The sequence below is a fragment of the Aspergillus campestris genome (genome assembly GCF_002847485.1).
Source record: "Aspergillus campestris IBT 28561 chromosome Unknown P168scaffold_5, whole genome shotgun sequence".
Taxonomy (NCBI): domain Eukaryota; kingdom Fungi; phylum Ascomycota; class Eurotiomycetes; order Eurotiales; family Aspergillaceae; genus Aspergillus; species Aspergillus campestris.
The window spans coordinates 1,159,756-1,181,904 of record NW_020194340.1 but is presented as its reverse complement, the minus strand read 5'-3'; the positions used below and the strand labels follow the sequence as shown (position 1 = coordinate 1,181,904).

Genomic DNA, 22,149 nt, shown 5'->3' with positions numbered 1-22,149 from the left:
ATTGTTACCTGTGTGGATCTTCATTTTTTGGTTACCCTTTTTGTTCCTTTTTTGGTTATCCTTCCCCAGAGATTATTCTTCCCAATTAACCAATAAATTCGTGGAGGGACAATATGGAGGGTCTCAGGGAAAGCTTCAAAGGTCAATTCTGCCTCCAAAAACACCCCCCTGTCACACAAATGCAGCCCACTCACCCCGCATGGTTCGCGTAGACTCCAGTCTGAAAGACGTTAGAGAAACCGCCCATCATGTGAAACACAAGGTCGGAAAATTCTTCAACATCCTCAATCCCAATCATCGCCACGATGAAGAGCACGAGCAGGAGTGCGACAAGAAGCGCACTGCCATCGCCGAGTCCCATCGCTTCAATTCCTTTGCCCCCATCCGCGACAACAACAAGGTCAAGTGGTATGTCGATGCGCTGGACTACATGTGGGCGGTCTCGATCGCGCTCGAGAAGGCTGAAAAGGTCATCTATATCGAGGATTGGTGGTTGTCGCCGGAACTGTTCCTGCGTCGGCCCCCGTACATGGCCCAGGAATGGCGGTTGGATCAGGTCCTCAAGCGCCGCGCTGAAGCGGGGGTGAAGATCTACGTGATCGTTTACAAGGAGGTCGGTTTCTCAGCATGGTTGAACCTTTTTCATGCTGATTTGTATAGGTCAACCAAGCTCTCACGTGCAATTCCGCCCATACCAAGCATGCGCTGCGCAACCTCTGTCCCGAGGGAACCCCGGGGTATGGAAACATCAAGGTTCTCCGCCATCCGGACCACAACATCTTCGAGAATGCGGCCGATGTGGTCTTCTACTGGGTCAGTCTGATGATACATACCGACGGTTCAAAGCTAACAGCCACAGGCTCATCACGAGAAATTCATCGTGATTGACCACTCGCTGGCGTTTATCGGAGGCATTGACCTGTGCTTCGGCAGATGGGACGCCAACCAGCACCCCTTGGCCGACGTGCATCCGTCCAACATGAAGGACGAGGTCTTCCCCGGGCAGGAATTCAACAACAACCGCATCATGGACTTCCAGAGCGTGGGAGACTGGCAGGCCAACGAGCTGAGCAAGGCCGACTACGGCCGTATGCCCTGGCACGACGTGGCCATGGGTTTGATCGGAGACAGCGTCTACGATATCGCCGAGCATTTCGTTCTGCGGTGGAACTTCATCAAACGCGACAAATACAAGCGCGACCCTTCCGTCGACTGGCTGACCCTGGAGGGCCGTTTGGATGAGGATGAGGACCTGGTCGGTGTCCAGCGCCCCAAGTACCCCTGCGGCGATTACGTGCAGCACCCCATCGATGGCCTGGAGTCGACGGTTCGGGGCAACCAGGGTACCTGCAAGACGCAGATCATCCGCAGCAGTGCCGATTGGAGCAGTGGCATTCTGGTGGAGCATAGTATCCAGAACGCCTACAAGGATATCATCAGCAAGGCTCAGCACTTGGTCTACATTGAGAACCAGTTTTTCAGTATGTACCGACATTCGTGCTGTCCAAAATTAAAAACTTCAGCTAACGCAGTGCAGTCACCGCTACCGGCGATCAACAGGCACCGATCTTGAACACCATCGGCCGCTCCATTGTGGATGCGTGCGTCCGGGCCGGCAAGGAAGGACGCAAATTCCGCGTCGTCATTGTCATTCCCGCAATCCCTGGGTTCGCCGGTGATCTGAGAAAGAACCAAGCGACGGGTACTCGTGCGATCATGGACTACCAGTACAAGTCGATTCACCGCGGCGAACACTCGATCTTCGGCCAGATTTCCGCCCAGGGAGTTGATCCCAAGGGTAAGTCGTTCGTTTCGTCTACTATATAGAGAGGCTAACGCAGACAGAACACATCTTCATCTTCAACCTGCGGGCATACGACCGCATCAACAAGACTCCTGCCCTGGAGGAGCTCGAGACCGAGGCCGGCGTCAACTACAACGACATCCAGCGTGGTATCGCCGAGTCTATCATGAGCGAAGCCGTTCACCCCGCCGTCGACAAGGAGGGCGACGAGACCGAGGTCGGCTACGACGGTGCGGAGAAGGAGCGCCAGGAGCGCCTGGACAAGCTGCGCAAGTACGAGGAGCAGTGCGAGCGTCACCAGAACCTCTACAGCGGCAAGAGCAAGGATACCGTGGCCCACACGACGATGCTCAACGAGGGCAAGATGTCCGACGAGATCTGGGAGGGCGACCCGGAGAACGAGAAGAACAACTTCGTCCAGGAAGAGCTGTACGTGCACGGCAAGGTGTGTATCGTGGATGACCGGATTGCCATCTGCGGTAGCGCAAACATCAACGATCGAGTGAGTTTCCCTCTCCCTCCCTCCATTTCCCAAACCCCCACCCTAACGCCACCACAGTCCCAAGTCGGCTTCCACGACAGCGAGCTCGCCATCGTCGTCGAAGACCAAGACTTCATCGACAGCGAAATGGACGGCCGACCCTACCAAGCCGGCCGTCTGGCCGCCACCCTCCGCCGCCAGCTCTGGCGCGAACACCTCGGCCTCCTGCCATCCCAGAACTACGACGCCTCGGAGCACCCCAACGCGCAGCCGCCGAACGTCTGCATGAACCACGTTCTGCGCGACGCGGAGAACGAATTTGTCGCCGACCCGCTCAGCGACGGCGTGTGGCAGATGTGGACGGAGCGCGCGACGGTCAACACCGAGACGTACCGGACGCTGTTCCACGCGGACCCAGACGACAACATCCTCACCTTCGAGGACTACGACGCCTTCTCCCCGCACAACAGCAACAAGCAGGGCCACCTCTTCGACCCCTTCCAGCCTGCTCAGGATGTGCGCGAGAAGCTGGACAAGATCAAGGGCCATCTTGTCTGGATGCCGTTGGATTTCCTTAAGGATGCGGAGATGGCGGAGCCTGGGTTGCAGGTGAACCAGCTTACGGAGGTATGTTTGCCCTGATTGATTGTGTGGATGAGATGGAGTGCTAACTTGAGCAGAGTATCTACACTTGATTTATCTACATTTGTTTTGGTTATTTTATTCTCGTGTCGACCGGACGTTGGATGTTGAATACCCGATTGATAGGTGAGAGCTATGTATGTAGACTTGGTTGCTGTTTGTTTTCCCTTGGGGGATATTCGATAGATATGGATATGATATGATTGGATAGGATGAGAGGTATGATACGATATGGCTCATGTTGACGTTTTAGTCGTTTATATGATGATGTAGAATACGACGTTATATTAGCTACGATTTGCACCATACAAACAACCTGTCATGTACTCTTAGTATATAGCTTCTAGAATCATAGGGAGAGATAACTACAGACGGCCTCCAGACTCCTCCCACTTCCTTCCCCGGTACTATACTTCCCATGCTACCTACATATATAACATCCTTATACTGCATATATGTATCTCGATCGCACAATTCTGATATAGACAGACACAGACTAATCCAAGGGATTGAGTACCACCTCCACCAAGATTGTCCCCGATCAACTCGGCTCCCGACCAACCATTCCTGGCCCCCACACGGGGCAGCTCCCTGATAGAAAGCTAGCTCTACCTGTGTCATATCCCGGAGATCTAGATTGACTGAGCTCATCCTGATCACCACGCTGACGCTGACGCCCACCAACACCAAGCCATCAGCTAGCCCCGCCCACTTGCGCCGAACAGGCCAAAGTGGCTGCTTTTCTGGTCTGTGCTGGGCTTCATCTGCGCCAGTAGGGAAATGTAGTCGAGCTTAAGCTATGCTCTGCATGGCTGCAGCATCGACGAACATAACCAGACACGGAGCCGCTCACCCCTTTAACAAGCATGATACAATCTTGTACATCTTGTCTCTCCCCCCAAGTGACCAGTCCTAACCCTGATTTCTCTCCCATTACCATGGCCCTTGGCCCACATATGACAACGTAGCCCATCCTTAGTGTCGTGTATCAGCGAAACCCAGTATAGACTGACGTAACTAGTCTTCAGGGCTTGAGGCCTCGGCGCACATAGTAGCGTAGGCTATTAGGAAAGCATATGGTGGTGCCCATGCACGAGAGGAAGGCCAAAAACTAAGCACCACTGAGGCACATAACGGGAGGATAATAGATACCATTGCAGCAGGGCCAGACGAAGTTGCATTCGGCACTCACGGCCATGTTGACTATACTAAATTCCTAAAACCAGAGGCGAAGTTGTTTGTTGGATAGCGAGAGATCGGACTAGTTAAAAAAAAAAAAAAAGAAATACAACAGGCACATCACTCCCCCTTTCTGGCGATGATATAAAAGAACCTGGCGTCATCTGTGTCCATAGACCCTGGGGGCACAAATATCTCCATCCAGCTCTCGACGACCTCAAGGTTATTGCGCTGAAGAAGATCTGTCCATCCGCGGCGGGTGAACATGGTGTGACGGAACTCGTTGCCCATGAATCGTTGCCTGACAGCTCGAGCACAGAGGCCGTCCGGGTCATATCCGTTCTCGATCCTGTCCTGGGGACAGTCGTCTGCGGCCATGGTGGCAATGCACAGAAGGCCATTCGGGTTAAGCCACCCGGCCCACTTGTTAACCAATGACTCAGTTTCTTCCCTTCGGAGACGAAACGAGGCAAAGACGTTGAATATCGCGTCTGGCCGTGCCGTCGTTGGGTGCTCGTAATGGCGCATATCAGCGACGAGAAACTTGCCCTTGGGGACATTCTTTTGACTCATCGTGACCATCTCCGGGGAGAAGTCGACACCTACGACTTTGTGGCCCGATGATGCCAAGGTGGAAGAGACTGGATTTCCGGTGCCACAGCCAATGTCGAGGATATTCGCAGACGTGGGGAGGCGGGAGTTGATCTTCTCGATCAGCCGCAAAAGCCCTGGATTGTGTGCGAAGCCGCTGTCGTAAGAATCGACGATTGAATCGTAGAGCTGCGCGTATTCAACATCCTCCATTTTTCCGTCGGTATGCGTTCTCGCTGTCCTTGACTCTTCGAGGCGTGATGGTGGTCAAATCTCAATCCCTCCTATCTTGGAGGAAATCGTCGGGTCAAAAGTTCATTGGGACTGCTGAGGTTGGGGGTGAGAAAAGGGCTACACCGCATGCAAGGGAGCAAGTGATACAGCACAAGGTTACGTGGCAGGATGTCGACACCGACGCAAGGGAGTCCAATCCAGGTCTCACGTCACCACAGCCTTGCAGTGTCAAGGGAGAACTCAAAGGAGCCAGTACTTTTCCAGAAGATGGCCAAATCCCCCCCCCGCTGGACAACAATGTGGTGTCCATGGGCAGTTGAGCCATCTTCACTGTGCAAGCGTTCGTGACCGTGATCCTCCATGGTGATGTGGATTTTGATTCTTATCTGGGCGGCACTGTCTCTGACAGTTCGCACAATCTATCGGCTGTATTTCCACCCTCTGGCAGGTATTCCAGGGCCGAAATTGACGGCTGCTACTCACCTGGTCGAATTTTATCACAATGTAGTCCGACGAGGGATGTTTATTTGGGAAATCGAAAAGATGCACAAGCAATATGGTGAGATACAAGTTCCGGATTCAAATGGCATGGAAGCCCTGTTGATGTCCATCGATTTTGTGCGTAGGCCCGATTGTGCGCATCAATCCCCGCGAAATACATATCAACGATGCTCATTATTACGACGAGGTCTACGCATCTGGGGCCCGGGTGCGGGATAAGGATCCGATGGCCACCGCGATGTATTCTGCGCCAGGAGCCATCGTGGCCACGGTTGGACATGTCCAGCACCGGGCTCGGCGCCGCGTGATGAATCCGTTTTTTTCCAAGGCGGCAGTGACAAATCTCGAGCCCATGATCCAGGAGAAAATCACCCAACTAATCAAGCGTCTGGAGAAGTCCTACCGCGAGCAGACAGTCGTCGAATTACATACAGTATTCCAGGGTTTCACGGCAGACGTGGCCACACACCACTTCTATGGCAGCAGTTATGACTTCCTGGAGGACGATGAGTTCAGTAGAGCGATACAGGAAGGCATCGAGGCAGTGACTGGCACGGCACCGATCAACAAGCTCTTTCCCATGCTCGGGACAGTCCTTGGGTTACTTCCCCCACGCATTCTGACCACCTTACGACCAGCTACCGCAGGGATCTTTCGTTTACAAGAGATGTATATCCAGAAGTCACTGAAGGCCCTCGCGGATAGTCGTCGCCCGGGCTTTGCCAGCTCCTACACCCGGACCAACCCATTTGAAGCTTTGTTCGACCCCGCAATCCACCCGGAGGAAAAGTCGCTTGACCGTCTGCTCGACCAACAGATGGGGTTGCTCGGAGCCGGCTCCGAGTCCACGACAAATACATTGACGGTTGCCTTTTTCCATCTGCTACAGAACAAATTGATCTTTTGGAAGTTGCGCCGAGAGCTCTGTGAGATCATGCCAAACCCACGCAGTCCGGTGCAGTGGTCTAAACTGGAAAAGCTTCCATACTTGGTGAGTGTGCACGACGCTGTATCGCCCCAAACACGTCCTCGCTGATGGCTGACGCTCCCACTTTTCCCAGTCGGGCGTTGTAAATGAGGCGCTTCGGCTCTCCTTTGCGGGAGCCAGTCGCTTCCCACGTGTGGCGCCGGAAGGGGCCTTGACGTACAGATCGTACACGATCCCCGCGGGGGTGGGTTGACTCTGCTGTATCACCACTCACTGCAAATGCTGACCAAACGTGGAATGGTTCGCGCAGACCCCTGTCAGCATCTCGAGCTACTTTGTGCACATGGATCCTCAGATTTTCCCTGAGCCGGAGAGCTTCGATCCCGAGCGGTGGGTTCGGGCCGCCGAGCGTGGGGAGAGACTGTCCAAATTTATTGCGTCGTTTACTAAGGGCACCAGAGTTTGCCTAGGCATCAAGTGAGATTCAGCACTGCATATCCTGGCGTTTCCCGCCCACCCCAAATATAGACTAACGGGCGAGTAGCTTGGCATATGCCGAAATCTACACGGTCATTGCAGCTGTGGTTCGTAACTTCGAGCTGGTGCTGCATGAAACCACCGCGGAAGATGTTCGTTTCGTTCGAGATCTGTTAGCTCCTCGCCCCAGAGTGGGTGGATGGAGGGTAAAAGCCAGAGTGATTGGTGTTGAGAGCGAGTGATCAACATGATCCATTGTGGGCCGGTGGATGAACTGGGCGGTGATCAGATCCCTGTTCTTTTTCTGTTTCTTTTTCTGTTTCTTTTTCTGTTTCTTTTTCTGTTTCTTTTTCTGTTTCTTTTTCTGTTTCTTTTTCTGTTTCTTTTCTTTGATGTTTAAAGGTTTGGGGATAGCTTCTTTAGGTAGCATCACGAATATTGTATTGAATTTGCTTCATATTCATGTTATCTACTGTTCAGCGAACTGTGTAGCGATTTGCTGAGAGATAATGACTTCCTAAAGCAAGGCAGCCACATTGGTAAATTTCCAGCCATCTAAGATTATCCCAAAGAAGATTGAAATTCCCTTTATCATTATCTAAGCATATTCTGGTGATATCGGTCAGGCATACCATCAGCCCGAGATACCGCTAAGGTGTTTGATGTTTGTGATCCCATTCCAGCCCAGGCAGATATGCATCAGAAAATGACCAAGAGAGAGATAAAGCTTGTTTTCCATGGCTGAAAAGTCGAGGCTTGTTTAGAGAGAGACTCCAGTCGATGGACTCCACAGCTACCCCCTCCGAGAGAACACTCACATTGTTGAGCCTGGCTTCTGAAGGGACGAGGGCGTGGCGAGAGGCTTGGGATTTTCGTTGCCAAGGGAAGCCATGCAGGCGATTTCGTCGGGTGTGCGATGGGGAAAGGCGACACCAATATTCCAAGGGAAGATAAGGTGAACCCAGCGATGCATGCGACACACATAAGAGAACAAAATGCCCGTTAGCTCTCGATAGTCATCCTTGGTGACCAATGTGTCGAGCGACTGGGAGTAGATGGTGCCGACTTCCCGCATGGTGGACAGGCCGAGATCGGTGAGCATTTCGAATGTATTGAAATTCCGCTCGAGGAATTCGCGTGTCATGCGCACCAGCAGAGGGAGGCCGACATCCGCGTACTGCGAGATCTTGAGCAGGCGGTAGAGAACGTCGCACCCCAGGTGAAGGAGGAAGGACTTCAGGTGGACCATAACGGAAAAATACTGCTCGCCACTTCCCGCGCCACTGTCGATGATGCCCCAACTGATCCGGCTGATTTCCGCGGGCTTCTCGATCCACACTCGGTCTAATTCATTCTCAATGAATTCCTTGGCGCCGCGCCAGTTGCATTCATGGCAAAGCGCCCGCGTCGCGCGCAGATTGTATTGATCTTGGGTAGGGTTCTGATCGTCTGATAGGGAGATGTTGACAGATAACAGCGTGTGCCGGGCCGGTGTCACCGTCTTTTCGTACACCAGCTGCCCCAGACGACAGAGGATGGGAATGTCCTCTTCGAGGACTTCGGCCACCTTGTTCACAGGGGCACTCTCCGTGATAGTTCCGTAGGTCAGGCATAGGGATCCACCCACAGCGTTGAGGTAGACCGCTCCCGCGTGACGTTGGACCATGTTGCTTTTCCCCAAATGAACGATCCTCGTAGGCAGCCAGATCGCCTGGCCAGAAATTACGACATGTCCTAGCGTGCTCCGCAATGGCAGTTGGGCCAACACTTGCTGGGCTACATCTGGGTTCTCTGCAGTCAACAATCTGGCCTGAAAAGACAGGCCGAGCTCGGGGGCTTGAAATTGTAGCAGAATCTTGGATGTAGACATTGGGATAATAAAAGGTCAATCGTGGGGATCACGCCGGTGTGTACAGGAGGAGGATTTTTGAACGGTGTCTGGGAAATTCAAATTGGATCCCATTGTCGTCCTTTATTTATATTTCATCCTGCATCCTGCTAAATGGGAAACACAAGTGCGTAGACCTCCATTACCGAGGCACCATGCGGACTTGATCACTCGTAGAATCGCAATATAGGAATCTCCTTGCATTGCGGCCTCGAAATAAAGCCAGAGGACCATTAGACCGCACAGGAGTAGATAGATAAAGTCCCGAGAAGATACGAGGAATCGAAAAACGGATAGGTCCATCGGCAAGAATGTGAGGGAGAGGTCGAATCGGATATGCCGCTATTCCAGCTGCACATTCTCGATTTAGTCATGGCCTCCCTGCATCCTCCCTACGGTCCGTACACGGACGTAACCCTAACATTGGATGTGCTGTCTCATGTAAACTCCAAGTTGAATCAAAGCAAGGCTCCACCCCTTACCGCGGCGAGCTTGGCTTTGTCGGGGTCTCAGGGCGTCGTGAGACAGCGTGGTGTCCTCGAGACTCATATACCGTACCAAGTTCACGTACAATCTCGACACTACTCCGTTCACCATATAATCAATATGCGCATAGAAAGAGTTTTGCTCAATTGGTCGTGTCTGTCCATTTCGGTTATATGGGCGATCATTCTCCAAAACGGCCAGCTTAGACTCAATGCATATCCTGGACAGGCACCATTGATCCCACACGCAGCAGGGAATTCGTTGTGGAGGCACTATGCGCCCTCTGCGCCCGAGATCTCGTACCAGGGCCGATGGGATAACCAATACATATCTTGTAAGGGCCAACCAACCCCACTGCCAGATGAAATCAAGGCGCGCGAGCACACGCTAACATAGGTCTGGAACCCAATCAGGGTGGTCGTAAGTACTTTCCTCCTGAAAGCCAAAGAGCATAGCCAACATCTCACGCAGAGCACCGGGATTACGTTTGGAATTTACTGGGCATCAGGTTCGGGAGTTATCAGTTCCCTGGATATGGCATCGAGCCATCGTGACAAAACTGACTCTCTAAGCATAGCTGGCACTTAGCTTTGGTCAGCATACTGACCCCGGGGTCCTAATCGCTTACCGGTATGCGCTCTGCTCTGACAGTGTCTGAACGACTGGTTGACGCTGCACGCTTTTCTCACAGGCTGGGACGGTTGGACTGGCAATTCTCCAATGTGACAGGTAATTCAACATACCAATTCATCGGGCCGTGGACGCCAGGGATCAACGGATCTATCGCATCGGAAAAGAAATCCTTCGAACTCAGGGGCGAGTAAACCCCTTCTCGTTTTCGGCGCAGCTCGCTGACCTTTCCATCGCCCTTTAGTCACCAATTGGGCTTACGGATAAGTTGCACTATTCTTGCCACACCGTCTATTGTCAGATACCTTCTGACAGGTCATGCACAGTCCAAATATCAGGGGTAGCAGTGGCTGCGGATGGAAAGCTTTCCCAGATTCAGAGAGCCTCCAAAACCGTTGAAGTGATCGGCGACTCGTAAGTGTCTTGAGGCCACCCCTGTCAATTGCCGAAGAGGCATACGGACTGACAGCGAAACGAGCAGGCTTAGCATCGGGCAATATGCAACCTACGAGGGCCTTTCATCATGGGCCTACGCCGTGGGCGCCGGTCTACAGGACGTCGAATATTCAATTACTGTGAGATGGTCGCGAACAACGCGTGGATCACGAAGCTCACTCCTCCTCGCAGGCGTATTCCGGGATCTGTGTCCACGATCGAGAGTGCTGGGGGAATCATCACGGTCAGGTTTGTCACCTCACCAAAGGCCGCGAATTCTGAGAGGTTCATCTGACTCGAAACCCGCGCGTGGGGTGTACCAGGTATATCAATGGTATCGTACGTGTGATTCCTCGCCGCGCGCTCGACGCATCTACGGAGCGAATCCGCCAAGATGGGACTTCGGAGCGCATGCAGCAGCCGACCTGGTTATTATCAACCTGGGCGCAAATGATGATCTGAACGGGGTTTCGAGCACGGATCTGGTGTCCAGTTACATCACTCTTATCGATGGCGTCCATTCCGTTTGGCCGGACGCACACATCGTTATCATGGTTCGTGAGACCTGCTCTACTTGACATGCGGCGCGACAGATGTTTTTGATACAGCTGGCTAACCTGGAGACTGGATGCACGTAGTCCTTGTGGGGAGACTTTGTTCAGAGAGGCCTCACATTTGTGCAGGCTCCGCAGGGTGTGCGGGAAATCACAACGGTCTACCAGCACTACCGGGATCAAGGAAAGGGATATGTGCATTTTTTCGAAACCAGCGGGATATTCAAACACGGTGACATTGCGCAGGACGGTCACCTCAATGATATGGGCAATGCCAAGCTGGCCAGTCACCTGATGCAGTGGATCAGCAGTCAGTTTGGATGGACAATGGATACGGACGGGGCTGAAATACTGCATGGGACGCAATATTGGAACACAGAGGGAAACTATTGAGGTGCTAGAGTGTGCGCAGTATTGTTGAGATGCCGAGCAGGCCTAAGTGTATGATAGAAAGGTAGGAGAAAAGCTGGATTCTCACGGGGTACCTCGCGCCTCCACAGGAAAGATCCTTACTCCTCTTCTTTCAAGATATAGATCGTGACAAAGAAATTCATCAAATCCATCCATTTGAGGACACTTTTCCATCGGCGACTCATCAATGTATCAATGACTACAGATCGATTCGATAGCTGGAGAATCCTGTCTATACTTGGCCCTAAATGCTAATGGACGTCTAATCGGTCCGTGAGGGCCAACACTCATCACGAAGCATGCGCGGCTCGCACCGCTACACTGGCTCCCCACATCACAAAAATCAATGGTGGAATACATAACAGGCTGAGAAGACCGGGGACGACGGTGAATGCCCATCCTCGGCCACTAGCCTCGATCAACGGCCCGATGGCGGCGCTGATCCCGGCCCCCATAAGACACCGCACCATATTCGTCATGGCAGTCGCCGTAGCCGGACGGTCGATACATAGATCGGTGGTAAGAACATTGAGGCAGTTGATCATCGCCCCCCCGGTATATCCTAAGAGGAACAGGAAGACCAATGGACACGCAATCGGGACCGAATAATGGAGCATCCACCCGTAGGCCACGGCCGACAGACATTGCGCCACAGCCAACGGAGGCACCATTTGGGCGCGCGCCCTTGCTAACGTAGGGCGGTCCAGCGCGCAGCGTTCGTTGCCGTTCGAACAGCGACGGACATGCCGACGATAATTGAAATCGGTCAGTCGGCCCTGCACATACGAGGCCACAATCCCACCAATTCCAAATGGCAGGAAGCATAGTCCAATATGCAAGTCGCTCAGCGCATAGACCTCCTTGAACTGGGAGGGCTGGCTCGTGGTGATGGCCACCGAGCCGCAGAAGTTGATCCCATTGGCCATAACGACCAGAAAGACAGCCCTGTCCCGAAGGGCTAGCAGAGCGGCGAAGGGATTCCACCGGGATAAGCCTCGACCGCTATTTGGGATGAGGGGCGGTGCTGTGCTCCCATGGCGCCGGGTGTTTGTCAAATCGAGAAGGCACAGGCTGGAGCGCGGAGGCCGTCGAGAACCATTGCCAACAAGGGGTCTGGATGTTTCTGGTAGGAACAGAAGCAGGACAAGGAAGAAAGTGGCGGAGCAGATAGTCAGAAACCAAAAAATCCATCTCCAGCCCAGATAATTGGTCAGAATGCCGCCGAGGACAGGACTTAGCGTTTGACCTGCCAGGAAGCCAGCGAATGCACATCCCATGGTCACCCCTCGCTCCGTGGCGGTTGTAATGTCGGTAATCACAGCTGTGGCTAGCGCAATGGTATTGCTTACCCCGGCGCTTTGCATTGCTCGGAGGGTTAGGAATGCCGCATAATGGTTCTGCAAGGCTAGTCCGATGTTGGATGCGATGTAAATGATGAAGCACATGATGTACATAGGTCGTCGCCCGGATCGATCGGTGAGGGGGCCCAGAAGGGCTGGTGATATGCCCTGGAAGATCTACGCGGAATGTATATTTGTCATTAATAGATGAGGGGGGATTGATAGGTATACATCACTCACCAGGTATGTCGTCATGGACAGATTGATCAGAACGATGGGCTGGTGGAGATCCTTGGCGAGTGCGTGGAAAGCTGGAAGATACATAGTCGTGGCCAACGGTGAGAAGCATCCCGCAATGGACACGGCTAGAACAATTAGATGCTTAGCGGTGCTCCCGTGTATGGAGTACGGTTCAGGTGAGCCATGGGCCTGTGGGATCTCATCTGCATCGGCTTTGGCATCGTCTTGCATTGGTGCCAAATCTGCAGCCGTCTTTCCATGCTCGGCCATGATGGAGAAGTTATTGCGACCCTAACTAGGAACAAGAACCAGCCTCACATTCTCACCCAGGCTACAAATAGACGGTCAGAAAGGTTTTTCACACCGTCCATGGCATCACATCTGTCATCCCTTGCAGTTGGAGGCGACGTCAGCATTGCATAACCAAAGACAGCCAGGAATCTTATGACCCCTCGCATCACGAGCCGAGTTTAAGTTAGGTCCATGCACGTCGTCGGTGAGTTGAGTGGGTCTAGGCCGTTCTCTGCGATGCAGCCCATCATTCGGTGAGAGCGCAAGGTGCGCAAGGGCGCTGTGGAACAAAAGAAGGGGGAGATTGTGGTTCAGGATCCACGCGACACCCCTGATCAGGAACTGATCCTGGAGAAAGAAGAAAAGAACAGAAACGGAAAAGAAGGAAAGACTCGGCGGAATCCTACAAGAGACTCAAGTTCATCACGCGTGGAATCAAGCTTGTCCAGCGTTTGTTTGGCGGTTCCTACTGCTCCCATCATCAACATGACAAAATCGACGCCCTGGACGCGTTCATCCCGTCCCCGCATCGAACGTCTGACAAGAAGAATGCTGGATGATAACATCAGTGCAATTGTCTGCATGAGCCCTGAAGGCACATTCTATCTCTCAGGATTCAATCCCATCATCTATTCCCATCCGGTCATTGTTATCGCGACTCCCGGCCATGAACCCATCTTGCTCGTGTTTGCCCTGCGGGGAAAACACGCCTGTGAAAGTACCTGGACGCCCGACGTCCGTTTGTACGGAACATGGGCGGGGATCAAGACATTGGCTCCGACGTGGCAGCAGGCATTGGCGATGATCATAGAGGATCTCGGAGTAGCCGGGAAGCGGATTGGGGTTGAGGAAGGGTGGCTTTCCGTGGCGCAATACCGGGAGGTAGCCGGTGCACTTCCCCATGCTCACCTAGTCGACGCCAGCGCCAGCGTTTCTCTCTGCCGTCAGATCAAGGACCCCGACGAGATTGGAAACGCTCGCATTGCTGCCCGAATCGCCGATGTTGGAATGGCAGCGGCCGTGGAAGCATTGGGTCAACGCGGTCTCACGGAGCGCCAGGTGGTCATTGCAGCCATGAGCGCCATGAACCAGGACTGGGCCTGCAACTATCCCGAGGTGGAAGCCTGCGATTTTGGCTCTCTGGAAGGAGGTAATCACAATGGCTTGGCCGTCTGGGTGTTGTCAGGCCCGCGCAAATCGTACGCCTGCGACAACCCGACGCAACGAATACCGCAAGAGGGGGAAACTGTGTCTGTTTTCATCTGGACGGTCGCCAACGGAATCCATGCCGAGCTGGAAAGAACCGTGTGTATTGGATCGGTTGCTCCGGCAGAGAAAGAGGCGATCAATGCGATCCTTAACATCCGCGCTGAAGTGGCGGACCTCCTTCACCCGGGGATTCCAATTCGAGCTCTCTATGAAGTTGCGAAAAAAGGCTTTGAGAAGCGAGGGTACGGTGCATGCCTTCCCGGCCGAATCGGACACGCCATAGGCCTGGGAGCCCACGAGAGCACTTCGATCAATGGCAGCTCGGATATGACCTTGGCCGCCGGCATGATTGTCACCTTGGAGCCGCACATCCACATCTCTGATGTATGTGGTACCCAATTTTCTGATACCATCTTGATCACTGAAGCGGGGCCCGAATACCTGACGCATTTTGACGGGGGTTACCTGGAGGTATGATTCAGGCTATGTCTACAGTGCTAGTGGATCAAATGCAGAGTTCTTTCAATAGTCGCGCTGAAGTGGGCCTTGATTATGTAGTTGGCAGCACATTCCATGCCCCGAAGCTCGGTAGATAGAGCAGAGTAATAGAGTTTGGAATGTGTTTTAGCTCTTCATCCATCTGGTCCCAACATCCCTCCCAATTGATCGAAGTCTCCACTAATTGTGGGTTCCTAACAGCCCCTTGATTCTGGAGAGGCTGCTCTAGTGCTTTCTTTATGCATTGTTGGGACGCGCGGGGTTGCGTATCTCGAGGCGGCATTGTATGTCGAAGCTGCCGCTGTTTGTTCAGGACTAGCGCCTCACTGGGTAGGAGTCATAGTCCCCTCCTCTCCGTGCGTCGAGATTGCTTCATGTCCCTCCAGAGAGAATCGAATAGACTCATCATATTCAGCCGCTTTAGAGCCATCTTCCATCGGCGCCTCGACATCATATATAGGACCTGGTGTGTTGCAGACATCTACGATTACGAAAGGGATCGGACCTTCTCGTCATGGGAAATACATCTAGTATCCACGCCGGAAGAGAATGTCTGGTCTCCGCCGTGGGTGGCGATATAGGCCGTGTCGCCTTCTGTGATGTGCCTCACTACGACATCTCCCACGTCCATCCTCGCAACCTGGAGTTTCCCGTGACTCCAGTAGCGGTGACGTATCCAGATTCATCGGATCAGATTGCTTCTATTGTCAAATGTGCGGCAGCACATGGCCGGAAAGTTCAGCCTCGCTCTGGTGGGCACAGTCTGGGCAATTACGGCCTGGGAGGGAGGGATGGGGCCATTGTGGTGGACATGCAGCATTTCCAACAATTCACCCTGGACCAGTATACCAACCAAGCGACCGTTGGTCCGGCTATTTCGGTGCAAGACCTGGCTCACAAGCTGTGGGCGGCAGGAGCGCGAGCCATGACTCACGGGACCTGTCGCACAGTTGGAGCTGGAGGGCATCTGACAATTGGTGGAATTGGCCCTACGGCCCGACAGTGGGGATTGGCTTTGGATCACATCGATGAAATCGAGGCAGTTCTGGGAAATGGGCAAATCATCCGGGCATCATCTCACCAACATTCTGACCTCTTCTTTGCCATCCGGGGAGCCGCGCCGAATATTGCTATTGTCACCGAGTTCATCGTGCGGACCCAGCCCGCGCCGCGCACAGCGATCCAGTTCCGTTACATGATGGAGACGAATCAAGGGTCTATTGAGGGACAGGCCATAGCATTTGGACGCTGGCAGGCATTCATCGCAGACCCCAGGCTGTCGCAGAACCTGGATATTACCCTCACCATCAAGGGACCGGGTCTACTGGAGCTGTCCGGGGTATTCTTTGGCACCCGAGAGGAATATGAGACCCTTGGCCTAGAGCAGAAACTTCCCCTTCACAGTAGTCACACACAGTCTCTTTCAGGGTGGGGAACCATTCTTAATTCAATCCTACACGACGTCAATTCGCGATTCTCGTACGACAAAACGCTGGGAGTCACCTCGAAGCATCTCATCCCCAACTGGGCTATGATAAGATTAGCGAAGTATTTATCCACGGCTCGTCCGGGAATCACCGACTGGTCCTTATCGTGTCGGCTGGTTGGTGGTGCAGTCAATGAACCCTGGATGAATGCAACAGCTTTCCCACACCGTGACGTTCTCTACTGGATCACCTTCCATGCACGCAGTCCAAGTCAACCGTTGCCACCGGCCGCCTTTGAATTCCTCGACCGAGCATATGATATAGTTAACAATTCACTGCCGGGACGTCCACCCATGTATCTGGGGGATCTCGATCCACGGGCTCCTGACTCCCGGATCATGTATTGGCGGTCAAATCTCCCGCGGCTTGAAGAGGTCAAGGCCAGGGCGGATCCTGCAGGAATCCTGGATAATCCGCAAGGGGTGTGAAGAGTAAGGGATAAATATTTGACTTGAACCGTCGACAGTCAGCACGGCATGTGGTCATATAGGATTCCCAGTTGTGGAATCGGATATATCAGATGTTGCTCCATTGATATTTTCCCATACCTCAAGTAGTGTGCTCTTACTATTGTTTCGCTTAAGTTGCGCCCCTTTGCGACGTCAATTCTTTGAATTTTCTGGGCCTCACATGATTGATGGACGTAGGCCGGTTTACCTGACCTGGTGATTTCTTTTCTTTTCTTTTTTTTTTTTTTTTTTTTTTTTTTTCTTTTGCCCTCTCCTCTGATAGACCAAATGGGAGAAAACGCAGAGCCTGCCCGCTTTCTTGCCTCTCGCTTCGACTACATCATTGTCGGCGGGGGCACAGCCGGTTCGGTCTTGGCCGCCCGTTTGAGCGAAGATGCTACTGTCAAAGTGGGAGTTCTTGAAGCAGGCAAATCCCGAGTCGGCGATGCCCATGTTGACTCGCCCTGGGGAATTTCCCAGATGCTGTCAAATCCGGAGTATGACTGGGCGCTTGAGACTACTCCCCAGGTATCAGATAGTCCATCGTCCTAAGCGAAGGCGTGGAACGAACGCTAATGACTCCACGCAGGCTGGGACCAATGGCCGAGTCCACCATCTGTCTGGGGGGAAAATGCTTGGAGGATCAAGCGGGATCAATTTCATGTCATATTGCCGGCCATCGGCGGCAGATATTGACCACTGGGGACGGGGGGGAATCCAGGGCTGGACTTGGGGCGAGCTCGCCCCGTACTATAGTAAGGCCCAGTGCCTTGAGCACGATGTCAGTCGCCGGGACGATTTAGGATCAATCAAAACCTGTCTTCCAAAATGGGACCTGCCGATCGAGCCGGCCATGATCGATGCCCTGAACACCGCCGCGGGCACTGTGATGCCATCAGACCCATGGTATGGAAACCACCTCGGCTTCTACAAGTCGCTGTCGACGCTGGATTACGGCACCACCAGCGAAGCAACTAAGCAGAGATGCCCTACACGAAGCTATGCAGCTTCGGGGTATCTCGCCCCCGTCATGCACCGCAAGAATCTACAGGTTCTCGATGAAGCCACAGTGTGCCGTGTGTCGCTAGTCACTGAGCCGACCAAGGCGCCTCGAGCGCGCTGGGTTCATTTCTGGTACCGGGGCTCCTGCCACCGCATCCTGGCAACAAGGGAGATCATCCTATGTGCGGGATCACTGCACAGCCCACATCTGCTGGAGCTTTCGGGCATCGGAGACCCAGATGTTCTTCATACTGCTGGGATCCCCTGTCAGGTCGCTCTGCCGGACGTGGGCAACAATCTCCGAGAACATCCTATGGCGTCCGTCACCTATCATTTACAAACACCCGAAGACATACTCCCAAGGGGACCAACTAGCCATGATCGGAAACAAAACACCACGGCATGCCCTTTTAGCTTGACTGGCTTTCTGCCCTATACAGCCCTCGCCCCAGCGGACAAGATTGAGCACACTATCGCCAACGCGAGATCTGGCATCACAGACACTGACACCGCCACAACACGAACGACCACCCATCTCCTCGCGCGGTTACAAGACCCAGAATCCGCAGCCGTCCAACTGATCGGGTATCCCAGGGGCCTCAATCTCGGCAGCCAATCTCCCGACCGAGGGTCATACAGCCTGCTTGTCATCGGTAGTCACCCTATTTCCCACGGCAGCTGCCACGTGCAGTCGGGGGATCCGTTCGCAATGCCTCGCATCGATCCCGGAATTCTCCAGGAGTCGCCCGATGTGGACGTGCTGGCCGCGGGAGTGGCATTCGCCGATCAAGTCTTCCACTCAAAGCACCTCGTCGGGCGCATCGCGGAGCGCGCACACCCGGGCCCCTCGATTGACTTTACTGATCCGAATCAGGCTAAGGAATTTGTTCGTCAGTCTGCCGTGGCCTTTAATCATAGTATCGGAACCTGTGCCATGGGCTACGTGGTCGATGACCGTCTCCAGGTGAAGGGCGTGGCCGGCCTCCGTGTGGTCGACGCCAGTGTCATACCACTGCATATCGATGGGAATCCAGTGTCGACGGTGTATGCGCTTGCTGAACGGGCATCCGATCTGATTAGGGAGGAATCGAGGAGGAGGCTCTCGACATTGTGACTAACATCCAGAACGTGCACGGGAAGGAAGGATGCGTTTCGCTGGTGGAGTAGTAACGCGGGGCGGGTTACTGAGTAGGGCATCAAGCCAGTACGGGGAAGCGCGGGGAAGACCGCCGGTCAATGCCAGGGATATGTCAACTACTTAGCATACAACTACGTAAACCAGCGCTGTCATACCATCAAACCCACACGCATCAAGTTCCCATACCGTTGACGCATGGGTGAGACACGGGTCCGACGCAGTCTCAAAATCAAATCAACCAAGATCCTCAAGGAACTCCCATAATCGCAGAGCAAACCACGAACAACGCAGTCAACTATTGACAATCTCTGCTATGCCGACGCAAACCGACTCCTCCGCCGCAGCGACGAACCCCAGAAAAAGAATACGTACATACCCGCGACGCAAGCCCCTGTAAGCCCTGCGATCAACGTGGTTCCTCGAGCCACACCCAGTCGCCTATATAGCGGGCCCGCCCAAAGGATAGCCGCGAAAGCGAGAGTGGACCGCGCGAAGTCATTTGCCGCGAAGACGCTGGCCGCGTAAGCCGGGTACGCCATGGCGATGTATCCGAAGATACTTTGCATGACCATGGTCATTCCAGAAGTCTCAATCAGAAATCCAACGGTGGGGACGGACCAATGGATAGACGGCCGGGAGGTCCACGCGAAGATCAATAGGCCTGTTGGCACCAGCAGCGCGCCGAGTAGTCCGGGGATGAGCCGCCGCTCCGGCGTGATCGACGGGCCTTGTCCCCTCTGCCAGGGACGTTGAATTCTGTAGTAGACAAAGGCAAAATAGAATGGTAGGACGATCAAGGTTCCAGCCACGGTCGTCAGGAAGATCAGGCCCTGTTGGCCGAGGTTCATCTCGTATATGTCGTGGTACACCAGCGGGAAGACTTCGAAGAAAGAATAGAAGATTGCATACAGCAATGCGATGTATACCGTGCTGAAGAGAATAGCCGGATCCTGGGCGTTGATTTTCCACGGAATAATAAGAGCGCTGCGCAATTGTTGTCCGATGGATGAGGTGTTAACGTCAACGTCTGCTGGAGCCTTGAAACAGACTCCACCACGGAGAGCACGCAACCTCCGGGCCCGTTGGTGCAAGATCTTCAAGGCGAATGTCTCGGGGAGGAAGCACTAGTTGACGGGTGAGTCTAGTTGGGAAGCGCCGAAGGCTGTGCATCTGTCGATCGTCATGACGACGACGGAGGGGACTCACCATGAAGAGCAGACACGCGGCCGACGCCCAGAGGACCTCCCACATCGACCACCGCCACCCTTTCACCGGAACACTAAAACCGGCAATGGTCGGTGCGATTGCCGGTGCAGCAACAGTTGCAACGGCCCAAATATAGAGTCCATAGGGTATATAGACGTCGGCGGTAATGTCGGCGATGGAGGCGGCCCCGGTCGCCAGACACGGGGAACCAAACAATCCCTGTAGGAAACGGATCACCATGAATCCAGGGACGCTACTTACAAGGGCACAGGGCACACTGAGGAGCACGAAGATAGTCAAGGATATCAGGTACGGTGGGTTCCGTCCTATCTGCGGGATTTCCGACAGGGGGCTGAAGAGCATCGGGCCCAGTCCATATCCCAGCACATAGATGGCCAGTCCCAGAGATGCGACAGAATTTGGAACATGGAATGTCCCCATGAACTCCTCATGGGCCGGCGAAATGATGGAGGAGGACAAGTAGATGACAAAAGTGTAGACGGTGATTTGCAGGTAGACCATGACCTTGGCTCCAATCGGCCAGTTTTTGGGATTCTCCATGTCGGCGCTTGAATACCATCCCACCAGGATGGTGCCATCGACTCGGACTTCTGGCTCGATCCACCTGCTTATTGCGCCTCCCGAGTCTCCATCCGACTCCGTTGCTGGGGTCAACGCTGATGAGGTCCGCCGTCAATGGTCATCGTTCTCTCGGGCAAAGGACACAGTGCCACCTACTCTCATGTTGGGTAGACAGTCTGCGTTTGGTCCCATCCTCCTCTTCCGTGAGACGGGGGAGGGACGCGCGGGATTGCTGCTGATCGGCTAGGGCTTGGTATGGAGGCGGCAATCGAAAGTCCGACTGGTTCTCGCGGCTCACAAAGAGTCTCCCTCCAGACATCCAGGCCACAGTCTGGCCAAAAAGCGAGGTCTTGAGTACAGCCTCCATGGGTCAAAAAGATATCATCAGCCAGCACAGATTGACATTTCGAGGGCTGTGCAGCTATGAATCACTCGCAAAATCCCCATTAGCCAGGGCAAGGGGCACCCGATCTCTTGACTCTTGCTGCTTCCCCCACACCCTTGCTTTTCTTCCTTTCCTTGCTTGCCCGATTCGGCCCATTCCAGCCAAGTATGTGCAACCCCTTGCGTTGTGATATCTGAACATGATGCAGGGGCTAGTCTCGAATATTCGAAGAGCAATGACTGGTCAAAGTTCGAGGGTCCAGCTCGCCAATTCGCCAGGTGCGAATTTACCAGTAATTACTGGGTTTATTACTAGTAATATCTATAATTTACTTATAATTAACTATAGTTTAACTAGTAAGTCTTTAGTATTACAAATACCAGTGTTTTACTAGGTGCTGTACCTGGTGAGGTCATGTATTTTACTACTTTATATATAGTAATTACTAGTAGTTTCTAGATATACTAGATAATCATAGTAGTCAAGCACCTGGCTGTCAAGACCCTAGGATCTTGTTACGGAAACCTAACGTGGTCGACACCACAGGAGTAGATACTAAAGGATATATAAGGACACTCATTTACCTGTATCTACAGTTTAGTTAGTCACGTTCAATCACAGTCTCAAGTCTGAGTATATATTCAGTCTAGTTTCCACTCGTCCACACTTAACCTAAGTATTAAGTATATATACTTGATATACCTTACTTCTCTTCTTGCTTATTAGTTACCTTTAGACTATTAGATTATCTTGTTAATTAATATAATTAGCATGACCACTATGTGAGGCCTCAGGTTAGTCTAACCTATTATTAATAACTGATAGGAAGATCGCAGGGTGCTCTTCACCTTGAACAACCCAAGCCACTAACACTAGCATAGCAGAAGCTTGAAGGGATCCTAGGGTCTCGACACTAGGGTCTTGACACCTATTCACTTTCCTATGGACCACGAGAGTCCAACAATATTTACTTACCAGATAGTGTACTAAGTATTTCTTTATATTAATTCTTCTAGACTTTACTAGTTATCTCTAGTTATTTATAATAATATCTAGTCTGATTATTATATTATAAAGACTA

At 53.0% G+C, this 22,149-nt stretch overlaps 10 protein-coding genes across 10 annotated transcripts; 6 read left to right on the top strand and 4 right to left on the bottom strand.

Moving 5' to 3' along the window:
* The first annotated feature begins 4 nt into the window (after window positions 1-4).
* Window positions 5-3,020, top strand: pldA (putative phospholipase PldA). Its single transcript, XM_024832766.1, has 8 exons — window positions 5-141; window positions 213-613; window positions 661-813; window positions 860-1,481; window positions 1,538-1,798; window positions 1,846-2,306; window positions 2,364-2,912; window positions 2,966-3,020. The coding sequence occupies exons 1-8, from the start codon at window positions 114-116 to the stop codon at window positions 2,978-2,980; spliced, it is 2,490 nt and encodes an 829-aa protein (XP_024693600.1). The 5' UTR covers window positions 5-113; the 3' UTR covers window positions 2,981-3,020.
* A 1,134-nt stretch (window positions 3,021-4,154) lies between these two features.
* P168DRAFT_289835 (class I SAM-dependent methyltransferase) lies at window positions 4,155-4,981 on the bottom strand. The gene has a single exon (XM_024837086.1). It carries the CDS (start codon window positions 4,908-4,910, stop codon window positions 4,227-4,229), a length of 684 nt encoding a protein of 227 aa, XP_024693599.1. The 5' UTR covers window positions 4,911-4,981; the 3' UTR covers window positions 4,155-4,226.
* A 305-nt stretch (window positions 4,982-5,286) lies between these two features.
* P168DRAFT_252018 (cytochrome P450) lies at window positions 5,287-7,246 on the top strand. The gene is made up of 5 exons (XM_024834297.1): window positions 5,287-5,490; window positions 5,558-6,423; window positions 6,494-6,604; window positions 6,671-6,837; window positions 6,905-7,246. The coding sequence occupies exons 1-5, from the start codon at window positions 5,292-5,294 to the stop codon at window positions 7,077-7,079; spliced, it is 1,518 nt and encodes a 505-aa protein (XP_024693598.1). The 5' UTR covers window positions 5,287-5,291; the 3' UTR covers window positions 7,080-7,246.
* A 166-nt stretch (window positions 7,247-7,412) lies between these two features.
* P168DRAFT_326746 (uncharacterized protein) lies at window positions 7,413-8,707 on the bottom strand (the record flags this gene model as incomplete). Its single annotated transcript, XM_024841160.1, has 1 exon — window positions 7,413-8,707. One exon carries the CDS (start codon window positions 8,705-8,707, stop codon window positions 7,652-7,654), a length of 1,056 nt encoding a protein of 351 aa, XP_024693597.1. The 3' UTR covers window positions 7,413-7,651.
* Window positions 8,708-9,331: 624 nt separating this feature from the next.
* Window positions 9,332-11,223, top strand: P168DRAFT_235063 (SGNH/GDSL hydrolase family protein; the record flags this gene model as incomplete). Its single annotated transcript, XM_024833441.1, has 9 exons — window positions 9,332-9,545; window positions 9,685-9,719; window positions 9,789-9,841; window positions 9,903-10,031; window positions 10,157-10,255; window positions 10,323-10,416; window positions 10,469-10,525; window positions 10,600-10,830; window positions 10,915-11,223. 9 exons carry the CDS (start codon window positions 9,332-9,334, stop codon window positions 11,221-11,223), a joined length of 1,221 nt encoding a protein of 406 aa, XP_024693596.1.
* Window positions 11,224-11,531: 308 nt separating this feature from the next.
* Window positions 11,532-13,052, bottom strand: P168DRAFT_296692 (MFS transporter; the record flags this gene model as incomplete). Its single annotated transcript, XM_024838127.1, has 2 exons — window positions 11,532-12,758; window positions 12,822-13,052. 2 exons carry the CDS (start codon window positions 13,050-13,052, stop codon window positions 11,532-11,534), a joined length of 1,458 nt encoding a protein of 485 aa, XP_024693595.1.
* Window positions 13,053-13,460: 408 nt separating this feature from the next.
* Window positions 13,461-14,857, top strand: P168DRAFT_289832 (M24 family metallopeptidase). The gene has a single exon (XM_024837085.1). The coding sequence runs from the start codon at window positions 13,599-13,601 to the stop codon at window positions 14,796-14,798; it is 1,200 nt and encodes a 399-aa protein (XP_024693594.1). The 5' UTR covers window positions 13,461-13,598; the 3' UTR covers window positions 14,799-14,857.
* Window positions 14,858-15,333: 476 nt separating this feature from the next.
* Window positions 15,334-16,836, top strand: P168DRAFT_267858 (FAD-binding oxidoreductase; the record flags this gene model as incomplete). Its single annotated transcript, XM_024835063.1, has 1 exon — window positions 15,334-16,836. The coding sequence occupies one exon, from the start codon at window positions 15,334-15,336 to the stop codon at window positions 16,732-16,734; it is 1,401 nt and encodes a 466-aa protein (XP_024693593.1). The 3' UTR covers window positions 16,735-16,836.
* Window positions 16,837-17,043: 207 nt separating this feature from the next.
* On the top strand, window positions 17,044-19,038 carry P168DRAFT_342448 (GMC family oxidoreductase; the record flags this gene model as incomplete). The annotated part of the gene is made up of 2 exons (XM_024841814.1): window positions 17,044-17,283; window positions 17,345-19,038. The coding sequence occupies 2 exons, from the start codon at window positions 17,044-17,046 to the stop codon at window positions 18,869-18,871; spliced, it is 1,767 nt and encodes a 588-aa protein (XP_024693592.1). The 3' UTR covers window positions 18,872-19,038.
* On the bottom strand, window positions 18,791-21,050 carry P168DRAFT_252007 (MFS transporter; the record flags this gene model as incomplete). The annotated part of the gene is made up of 3 exons (XM_024834296.1): window positions 18,791-20,019; window positions 20,102-20,748; window positions 20,840-21,050. The coding sequence occupies 3 exons, from the start codon at window positions 21,048-21,050 to the stop codon at window positions 19,207-19,209; spliced, it is 1,671 nt and encodes a 556-aa protein (XP_024693591.1). The 3' UTR covers window positions 18,791-19,206.
* Between the last annotated feature and the right edge of the window lie 1,099 nt (window positions 21,051-22,149).

Excerpts from the sequence above, each read along its gene's own strand:
- pldA (XM_024832766.1), top strand. The coding sequence starts at position 114 with ATGGAGGGTCTCAGGGAAAGCTTCAAAG. Across the intron at positions 142-212 it reads TCTCAGGGAAAGCTTCAAAG|ACTCCAGTCTGAAAGACGTT; the intron begins GTCAATTCTGCC and ends TGGTTCGCGTAG. Across the intron at positions 814-859 it reads CCGATGTGGTCTTCTACTGG|GCTCATCACGAGAAATTCAT; the intron begins GTCAGTCTGATG and ends TAACAGCCACAG.
- P168DRAFT_289835 (XM_024837086.1), bottom strand. The coding sequence starts at position 4,910 with ATGGAGGATGTTGAATACGCGCAGCTCTACGATTCAATCGTCGATTCT.
- P168DRAFT_252018 (XM_024834297.1), top strand. The coding sequence starts at position 5,292 with ATGGTGATGTGGATTTTGATTCTTATCTGGGCGGCACTGTCTCTGACA. Across the intron at positions 6,424-6,493 it reads TGGAAAAGCTTCCATACTTG|TCGGGCGTTGTAAATGAGGC; the intron begins GTGAGTGTGCAC and ends CACTTTTCCCAG. Across the intron at positions 6,838-6,904 it reads AGAGTTTGCCTAGGCATCAA|CTTGGCATATGCCGAAATCT; the intron begins GTGAGATTCAGC and ends ACGGGCGAGTAG.
- P168DRAFT_289832 (XM_024837085.1), top strand. The coding sequence starts at position 13,599 with ATGACAAAATCGACGCCCTGGACGCGTTCATCCCGTCCCCGCATCGAA.